We start from the raw sequence: 10062 nt of genomic DNA on the forward strand, positions 1-10062 counted from the left end.
ATATTCACACCCAGCAGTATCAGTCTAGTTTTGCCTGCTAACAGTTCTCATGGTTTCTGTTTAGAAACAGTGTTGCAATTGATTGCTAACTCTCTACTAAGCTCTTCCTCCTTCAGAACTTACCAGAGGGCAGTAGCACATCAGAATACTTGTTATGATGGCCTTCATGGGGGAAAAGTGAGATTCTTTGAATTTTAGAAGCTCTCAGTTATTTGATAGGGTGGTTGATGAGATAGTACCAGACCTGCTAGTCTCTCCTTTGTCAAATATTATAATAATAATATGATCTAGTGCTCTGTATGGAAAAGGCGATGGCACCCCACTCCAGTCCTCTTTCCTGGAAAATCCCATGGACGGAGGAGCCTGGTGGGCTGCAGTCCGTGGGGTCGTGAAGAGTCGGACACGACTGAGTGACTTCACTTTCACTTTTCACTTTCATGCATTGGAAAAGGAAGTGGCAGCCCACTCCAGTGTTCTTGCCTGGAGAATCCCAGGGATGGGCGAGCCTGGTGGGCTGCCGTCTATGGGGTCGCACAGAGTCGGACACGACTGAAGCGACTTCGCAGCAGCAGCAACAGCAACAGCAGCAGTGCTCTGTATGAGAAGTGTGATTGTTTTTACTGGAAAGTTCTGTGTGGACTTTATTTCTTTATCTATGGAACACTTGCAGAGACATGAAGAGGGCGCAGTGTCACAAATCAGTTATTTATTGAAGCAAAATGCCTTCCTGCAGTCTTGGAAGGCAGTGCGTGTGTTGGGTCCGTCATCGTAAACGTGGCGGTCACACTTAAGGAGACTCCCCCAGCAAGGCAGTGCTCAGCTGAGCCTCTGTGCTCCTTTCAGTGCTCTGCGGGCCAAGCGGCTGGCCCCGCAGTGCAGCTCCTAGCCTGCTCTGCCGGCAGAAGGGCCGTTAGCCAAAGCTGCAGCACGCTTGTCTTCTAAGTAATCTGGGGAAAGGACCTCTGTATTTGTATATATACATTTCTTTTGTCTTCCAGTTCACGAACCAGTTCGAATTGCCTATGACAGGCCTCGGGGTCGCCCTGTGTCCAAGAAGAAGGTGAGCATGGCTGGGCATCCTCACATGTGACACAGAGCTTGCCCTAGTTCTCAAGGGTACTGGCTGCAGGCTGTACTCACTCTGCAGGCCAGGTGTCAACATGCAAAGAACAACACACAGCCTTATCCCTCTTAAAACTGCTTTGCATTGCCCAGAGCACAGGATGGAGCAATTAGTCTGTTTAACGGATGGGTAAGGCCTGATGTGTGCAGTGGATCGGCGAGATGAACAAGATCATGTCTCAGCCATCGAAAGGTTCAGATTTAGTAGACTAATTGTGGTTAAAACTGCGCTGCTTTGCTGGTAAGCTGAGTGTGTGTGTGCATGCACGAGTGTGTGTGCGCATGCGTGTGCGAGTGTTCATTAATGAACCGGCACCGACACCCTGTGCTCTCTCTTCCATCTGCCCACCCAGAGGCAGCAGTGAGCAGGGCTGTCAGCAGCAGAAATGTGTAGAACCGAGCATGGTGGGTGAGGAGGAGCAAGGTGGGAGGCCAGATAGAAGCCCCAGGGCAGGCACAGGTCAGCAGCGAGCCCTTTGTGCCTAGAGTGGGGCGGTGGGGGTGGGGCGGTGAGGAAGTGGAGGTGGCAGCAGCCAGGTCACATGGGGTCTGTAGGTGGGTGTCAGCACTGTGCCCCTTCTTTGGGAGAGGTGTCAGGGGGCCAAACCACGGTGGGGATTTGGGTAGAAGACCTGCCCATTATAACTACTGTGTGGAAAGCAGCCTGTGGGCTAGCGGTCCAGGCGGAGCTGGGGCCCAGGCGGGGTGAGGCGGAGCTGGTGGGACTTACTGATGGACGGGATGTGGGCCAGAGAGAGCCAAGAAGAGTCCAGGGTGACTCTGGGGGTGTCGGCCTGCACAGTGAAGGGACCAGGGCTGCTGTTGCCTGAAATAGGGCGCCCCTGTGGGGGGTGGGTCATTGGAAGGAGATGAGAGTGAACCTCAGGCAGGTGAGGCTGGCCCAGGTCACCTGGGACACGTGGGGACATCACAGGTCCCTAGCAGTCCAAGAGGTAAGTGGAGAACCAGGTGTCTCTGCAGGCATCCAGGGCTGAGGAAAGCCTGTGTGGTGGCTCAGACTGTTGTGAGTGCATCGCGCCAATCTCAGCAGACAGATGAAGCATCAGTGTGACCTCAGTTACAGCTGGGAGCAGGAACCTTCCTGTGCCTGAAGTGTGTGTTTTTAACAGTGAGAAGGCAGCCATTTTAGGCTCAGCCTGGCCATCTAATCTTGGCATGAGGTTCTGTTTGTACATCTGTAAAGTGGGACAGTTGCACCTACCTTGCAGGTAGGAGATCCCACGAGGATTAAATGAAATGGTGCTAACCAGTGTACGGCCAGCTGGTATCCTGCCACCGTGGGTCTCGCTTTGGGGCGACTGCTGACAGGGAGGAGGTCTCCTCGTAGCTCTCTGCACTCTGCAGCCTGGCCTCGGGTACGGCTGTGCTCTAGCCCCAGGAGACCGGGCAGGCTGATTCTGAGACACAGTTGAAAACTCACCAAGAGCTGTCTGGCTGAGTGGACCCCTGTTCCTCTTGTTGCTTCCACTTGTGCAGCCTTCCAGAAGCGAGGTGCAGGCCTGCCCTTGGGGGACCTGTGGCCGACCTTTCCTGTCCCTTCTCCACCCTCTTCCCACCCACACTGGAACCCTCCCTGCTGCTCTTTGCTGCCTTGATTAGGACAAAGGAACCTTCTCCCTGGGAGCGCGTTCTCAGTCTCCCAGGCCATAAATGGATTAAAGAAACAGGCTCAGGTGGCAGGAATTGTGAGCCTCTAGCTGCCTAGACTTCGCAGCACATGAATATTCATGAGTGAATGGAGATCCCTGTAGCTCACACCGGGCAGGTGTCTCCTCCAGAGGCCTCTGGGCCTTTTCATTTGTCTTTCCACAGCCTGCTCTGGAGCCCAGATCTCTGCCAGGGCTTCTTACTTCTCCACCCACAAGGTCATTCCCAGGCCCCATCCTTCCCAGCTGCACCCACTCAGCGAGGTCTGCTCCGTACTAGACATGGACCCCAGAGTCCAGGTAAAACCTCGTCCCTGCCCCTGGGAGCACTCAGAGCCCCAGACCTGAGAAGGACCAGACACACACATAGGTTTGGTTAGTAATGCCTGAGGGCTGCTCAGGAAGCTTCCAGAATGGAGTCACTGTCCAGCGTTTTGAAAGATCACAGAAATGAATGAAACGATGAGAGAGGAGTGGACATCGAATAAAGAGGGCCCTTTGAGACAGCTCTTCTGTACAGCCTCTCTCCATTCCTATCTGGCCCCCTTCTGCCTTAACCCTGCTTCCTCTCTGACTCTGGCACTCTAGGGCCTTCCTGCCTCAAGGCCTGTTCACCCAGCCTGGGATATGCCCCCTGATCATCACATGGCCACTTTCTTTATTCAGGTCTCCACTCTGGGATCTTCCTAGTCAAAATTTTGGGCCCAGCCCCTACCATCCCCGCACAAAGTTTAGTTCATAGTCTCAACACCGCAACAAGAGTGGTCGCAGCGAAGCCTGACAGACTGCTCTGGTTCAGTTCTCTGGGGACACCTCAAGCTGTGACCTCCAACCTTTACAAATATCAGCCCACCCAGGGAATGCTGCCAGGACCATGACTTGATCTTGAGCCTCTAGGGGCATCAAAGGGGCATTGGGGTGTTAGTACTGGACCACGTCCAGGTGCAGCCCAGGGCAGACTCTTGATCCAGGTGCTTTGCTGCCTCTCATGTGCCACGCTCTTCTCTCTCCTCAGAAACCCAAGGACTTTGACTTTGCCCAGCAGAAGCTGACCGACAAGAACCTGGGGTTCCAGATGCTACAGAAGATGGGCTGGAAGGAGGGCCACGGCCTGGGCTCCTGTGGGAAGGGCATCAGGGAGCCGGTCAGCGTGTATGCGGCAGGCGTCGGGGGCCGGGGGGCGGGCGGCTGTGCCCGGGGAGACAGGCTCTCTGGGGGGTTCTGGCCCTGAGTCCTTTGACCCGCACCCGTTGGTTTCCCCGGTGTTGAGCGTGGCTTCTGGCAGGGCGTGTCCCTGTGCAGGTGTTCACAGTTTCTGGCTGCGTTTGCGTAGCCTTGGTCTCTGACATTTGGCCGTGTTCATTATGATCAGAAAAGCCGAGTGGTAATTCTGGGTAGTTACGCTAACAGCCACTTCCCTTTTCCGGGAACCCACACTCAGACTAGCCAGGAGAGAGCCCACAGTTTAGGAAGCCCCACTAACGTGCAGCAAGCATTTCCATTAAAAGTGAGCTTAGCGCTGCTGGGGAGGCTTTCTGCTGTAATAAGGGGCTGGCTTCTGAGCATGCTTCTCAGAAGGTCCACGGGCCTGCACAGGTGAGTGTCCCTTGTCCCCACCATGAGTTCTGTCTCGATTTCCTCTTTCCCTTGCTGTCACCTGCGTGTGTCCCTCATGCCGCCGTGCCCCTCTGGCGGCTCGGGCTGTGTCCGTGCCCTGGTGGCCAGGCCGCGGGCTCAGGCCCAGCTAACTGTCCATTTTGCTCCTCAGGGGAAGCGCATCGGAAGGGGAGGGGCTGGGTGCCGACGGGCAGGAGCACAAAGAAGACACGTTTGACGTGTTCCGTCAGAGGATGATGCAGATGTACAGACACAGACGGGCCAGCAAATAGGTATGTGTGTGAGCCAGCGGGGGCTCTGCCTGAGCTGACGTGCCAGGAGGTAGGACGCCAGCACCAAGGTGTCACTCCCCCCAAAACCATAAAACTCGGTGAGGGAAGCACTAGGGGTGTTCGGCTGTGGGTGCGTCCTGCCCCTCACCTTCCAGGTTTGGCTGAAGGAGCGAGCCCCACACTCGCCCTGCACGCCGCCTGCAGCCTGTGGTGGGGCCTGAGCGCCAAGCCGTCCTGTGGAAACAAGCTGCCTCAGGAGTGGCCTTGTGTCCTGCGCGTGTCAGGGTTACCTCGAAGCTGGCACCGCAGAGGACGCCACTCGTCCCTCGTCTCGATTTGAGGGTCTCCAGTCCTTCTCCTCCCCGAGGGCCTTTGGCCTATAAATATGCTTATCTTTCTCCCCTGCTTTTACTTGTCTTCCCCACCCATAATTTCCAACTCAGTTTTGAACAAAATCGTTCTCTCCCTGAATAGATGAAAACCATTGGTGAGAAAGATAAGGCTTGCAGCAGCAATTACTCTTAAAACACCACCTCTGTCCCGGATCAGCCCTGGAGCCAGTGCCCAAGCAGGTTTGGTGTGTACACGGAAAACAGACATCTCTGCAGTTTCTGGTGTGGAGGTTCCACCCCCTGGCTTTTCTTTTTCTTAAAACACACAAAAAAAGGCCCCGTTTCCAGCCTGCTTTTGCCTTTCCCCTTCTTCCAAATGCTTCTGGCAGCAGGTCTTCCGCAGGTCTCTGCTGGCCCCACTCAGAAGGTGGGGTTGTCCTTGCAGGCTCGGGAGCCGGCCACTGTCGGGTTTCCTGTCCCAGGACACGCTGCCCTCTAAGAGCAGACTTGATCCCGAGACAGTCATGGATTGTGTCTTCTCAAATTCAAATAGGGAGTATGGATCAGGAGCAGTGAAGCCTGCGCCCTAGTCCCACAGCCTGCCGGTCTGGGTGCTGAAGCTCTTCACACACGTGGGTTCAATGAACATGTTATTTATGTAGAGTCTCAACTCTTAAATGCATCCCTAGAGACTCAATGAAATTTCACCAATGTATTCAGCAGCTAAAGTCATTGGGGAGTAGTCATTACACTAATGAAACTTTCCCCAAATTTACATTCTCTTTAAAACCCACAAAGCAAACTAGTTTTTTTAAAAAACCACATATGGAGTGTTTCCTGCAAAGGGGTAGGAGGTGTAAACTCTTCAAGATTTCATTTTTTGCGTGTGTGGCAGTGTAAAGAATTGTTTTATTAGGGCCTTTGTGCAGAACAGAAAGGATCCTCTTGGGGTGGGATCTGCAGCTGTTTGCTATTTCAAGACGTATGATTGCCGCCCCTTCCAGCTTCTCACACTCTGCCTCTTGCAGCTACATGTGGAATTCTCAGGCTGTGGGGATCTCTCAACCCTTCATCAGAAAGCAGCAGTGTTGAAGTTTTAAATATCTGTCAAAATCTGAAAAATCCTGCTGATACTGTGAACTTGGGGGACAGAGCAGTGAATTACCCCATCAACCACTTTTATTGGCATTTACGAAATCCTCATTTTCTCAGATCCTCAGCTCTCCTGGGCTGTAGTCCCAGCCGCCTCTGGGTCTCTCTCTGTCTGGCCCGCACTCGGTGGTGCAGCGTCGCGTTCCCACCTGGTGCTGCCTCTCTTCATGTCATGGGTAGTCCCCTGAGCGCTGCTTGCTTCTGGTCACTTCTGTTGTTTTGGCAGACCTTTATGGGTGGACATGTTGGAGGTTCTTCAGCAGAGTTGGAATAGCCTGGTGGTGTGGTTTGGGGGAACCACAACCTGGGGGAATCACCTCCTTTCTTTTTTAATCCTTCCAGCAGCCTTCCGTGTTGGCTATGAGTTAGGCAGAGTGATCGAACCCTGAGACGTGGGCCTGGCTCCCCATGGCCTGTCACAGAGCATGCACGGCCAGCGCACGCCCAGAGTTCTCGCTCTTCAAGCATAGCTTTGACCATCATATTCACTTTGTCCTAGTATGCTCATTCTTAGCTTTCTGCTTTTATTTATAAATAAAATACTTTAGGAATTCCCAGGATTCGAGCCCTATTCAATCCACAGCCTCCTGCCACTCCTCCTGGGGGTGTCCTGCTTTGGCTGACAATGAGCCTTTGGCAAACGTCAAAGGGAACACCTACTTCTTGAGCCTGGAAAGTCCCGTAAACACTCAGGTGACATTTCTGTGGAGATGGCATTGAGGCAGTCAAGGCGTTGTGGGGGCTAGGGAGGAGCATGGCGGTGCGTCCTGTGCCGTCCGTTGGCCGAGGACCAGCACGCTGGCCCTCCACGCCTGCCCTTGCTCTCTCTGGCAGAGGCCACTCTGCAGGGAGCATGCATGCAAGCAAGCGTGACGTGCAGCTGCGTAGCCTTGTCAAAGTCACAGTGTCTTTTCTGTCATTCTAGTTCCAGGGGCTCTTCCGTGAGGACGACAGGCATCCGGAAAGTGCTAACTCGCCACTTTGGGTGCTTACTGTCTCTGCCTCGTTTCCATCACTGGAAATCATATAGAGAATTTTAGCTTTTTGGTCTTTGGTAAAACCTAGAAGACATTTGTGATGTTACAAAATGAAAGTTTTGGGGGTTTGGGGTTGTTTTTTCTTTTTTTTTTTTTTTTAATCTAAGAAGTTGTGGATGTTGTTAATCATTTAGCAGTTGAAATAAATGTAGAGAAAACCCAATTTTCCATGGTCTCCACTGATGCATTTTTCAATCATACTGGCCAGGGAACATGTGGTGGATGTGGTGGGGCCTACATGGAGACAGATTGTAAAATTGCTGCCTCTCAGGCATGTCCTTGGCCAGCTGACTACCCCGCTGCAGCCAGGGGGCCTGGTGAGTCACGAGGAAAGCCTCCAGGGTGCCAGGGAGCAGGTAGTGATCAGGGCCAAGCATAGTGGCTGGGTCCACCATATTTTTTGTGGAGAACAAGGACCGAGTTGCTGGGTACAGAAATCTGCCTTTGAGAGAGTGTCGGGATATGGGAGCTTTACCCACAGTTCACCTGCCCACCTCATAGCCTTCCCAGGGTTGGGATTCGAGCTGCCAGAGTTAGAGCAAGGCCCACTTGGGCTTCGCCCTGACTGCAGAGCCGGCCTGTGGAATATCTTGAGAGCTCGTTGCTCTCCCCATATGCTGTTCCCTGTCTGTGTCTGCTCGCCCCATCGGCAGTCCCTGGCCCTTCTGGTGAGGAGGGAGGATCCAGAATGCGGGCAAGCCTGGCACCTGCAGGACCTGTGGGGACCTCCACCTGAGCACAGCCTGATGGGCAGCAGCCTGCTTGGGCCAGGGTAGCAGGCAGCCCAGAAGGTCTGGGGGCTTCGTTAGCAAGTTAGGGGTGGAGGAGACGAGGCCCCTTAGGAAGCTGGGGTGGGTCCCCTGAAGTGCTCCTCTCACTGTCCCGGAGGACGCCCAGGAGTGACGGGGCCACGTAATCAAGACAGGAGGGCTTGTCAGCCAAGAAGCCCCACGCGTACTGTCCTCGCCAGAGCCCTGCAGGCGGTGTCTGCCCACGAGAAAGCTGAGAGCCCGCCAGGGCTCCACCCACGCTCCTCCTCCCTCTTGGGAGACCCCCTTCCCAGCTCCTCTCACTGCGCAGGGCTGGGGAAGGTTAACTGGACAAAGGCACACAGCAAGGCTCTCCACCCAGGAGAACTCAGGACGGTCTTCACCTCAGGCCTATTTCCCCCTGCTATTTGGGAAAGATTTCAGTTTGGAAGGTAAAATTTCCTCTGCTACCTTGTCATTTAGGGCTGATTGGAACCCGAACATAACATTACCAGTGTGGATGGCCTCTCCCCACCCCTTCCTCCCCCCTCATCCTCCCGTCTCCTGGGAAGCCTTTGGACCAGGACCTTGAGAAAGGGAGGCGGTGCTGCTGGAGAAGCTCTAGTCTATGGACCTATGTAACATGTACGTGTAATACACGCAAGCATACACGTCCAGGCAACATGAATATGTTTTCATTGTCAAAGATTTGTTAAAATGCAAAACCCAGATAGATGCAGAACAAAGGACAGAGGTTTCCCCTCTTTCCCACTCCCATGTAAAAGTAACAAAAAATAAAAATTTAAGACTCATCATGCATGCTACCTTGCTCCTTGGAAGAAAAGCTGTGACCAACCTAGACAGCTTATTAAATAATTTTGCCAACAAAGGTCCATCTCGTCTAAGCTATGGTTTTTTCAGTAGTCACGTATGGATGTAAGAGTTGAACTATAAAGAAAGCTGAGCGCCAAAGAATTTATCCTTTTGAGCTGTGGTGTTGGAGAAGACTCTTGAGAATCCCTTGGACAGCAAGGAGATCCAGCCAGTCCATCCTAAAGGAGATCAGTCCTGACTATTCATTGGAAGGACTGATGCTGAAGCTGAAGCTCCAATACTTTGGCCACCTGATGTGAAGAACTGACTCATTAGAAAAGACCCTCATGCTGCGAAAGATTGAAGGCGGGAGGATAAGGGGACGACAGAGGATGAGATGGTTGGATGGCATCACCGGCTCGATGGACGTGAGTCTGAGCAAGCTCCGGGAGTTGGTGATGGACAGGGAGGCCTGGCGCGCTGCTGTCCATGGCGTCACAAAGAGTCAGACATGACTGAGCGACTGAACTGAACTGAACCGCCTGCTACCTAGAGACTTGCTTCCTCATGGTCTAAACAGTGTTTCCACATGAGTATAATTTTCAAGTACTGTTTGTGAATAAGTAATGCCTAGCTAAAGCCAAAATATACAGAATTGTGTTCCATGGGAAAATAATTTTCGACAACCCGAGGCACCCAGGCCTCAGATCCCTTTGTGTAGATGATTTTATATATGGGCATGTTTTAGACAGAACCCTTCTTAAAAATGCAAATTATACTTCACATTCTATTCTGCCTTCTGTGTTTTTCACTTAACTTTCAAAAAAAACATTTAAGTGTATATGTCTTGGACTGGTCTTCTCAGGTGGGTGCTAGTGGTTAAGAACACCTGCCAATGCAGGGGACATAAGAGATGTGGGTTCTATCCCTGGGTCAGGAAGATCCCCTGGAGGAGGGCATGGCAACCCACTCCAGTATTCTTGCCTGAAGAATCCCATGGGCAGAGGAGCCTGGTGGGCTAGTCCATAGCGTTGTAGAGTCAGGGGTGACTAGGCACGCATGCACACGGATAGCTCTGGACTATCACTTATCTCACAAGTTCCCGACCCACAGCCACATGAGTTGTCCAGAACCTTTGGCCTGGCATCACAGATCATCTTTGTGGATAAAGCTCTAGGCATAGCATTTCTGGAGCCCTCCCTGCGTCCTCTCCACCTCACTGCCTCCCTCCACAGTGCTCCCATGCCACTCGACTTTGGGGGCAACCCTGGGGGTGCCCTTGTTTCCCCAGCTGTATCTGC

At 53.0% G+C, this 10062-nt stretch overlaps 1 protein-coding gene across 3 annotated transcripts in view; it reads left to right on the forward strand.

Moving 5' to 3' along the window:
- Positions 1-7273, forward strand: part of SUGP2 (SURP and G-patch domain containing 2) — a 28612-nt gene extending 21339 nt beyond the window's left edge. For 2 of the 3 annotated variants that reach the window (XM_068979670.1, XM_068979671.1), the window contains exons 8-10: positions 999-1060; positions 3805-3941; positions 4558-7273. In XM_068979670.1, coding sequence (XP_068835771.1) covers positions 999-1060; positions 3805-3941; positions 4558-4678 — 320 coding nt within the window. In that variant the 3' untranslated portion in view covers positions 4679-7273. The remainder of the gene's footprint in view (positions 1-998; positions 1061-3804; positions 3942-4557) is intronic. The other variant, XM_068979669.1, reaches the window with a different exon arrangement.
- Positions 7274-10062: the final 2789 nt, after the last annotated feature.

The sequence above is a fragment of the Capricornis sumatraensis genome, chromosome 9, assembly GCF_032405125.1.
Source record: "Capricornis sumatraensis isolate serow.1 chromosome 9, serow.2, whole genome shotgun sequence".
Taxonomy (NCBI): Eukaryota; Metazoa; Chordata; class Mammalia; order Artiodactyla; family Bovidae; genus Capricornis; species Capricornis sumatraensis.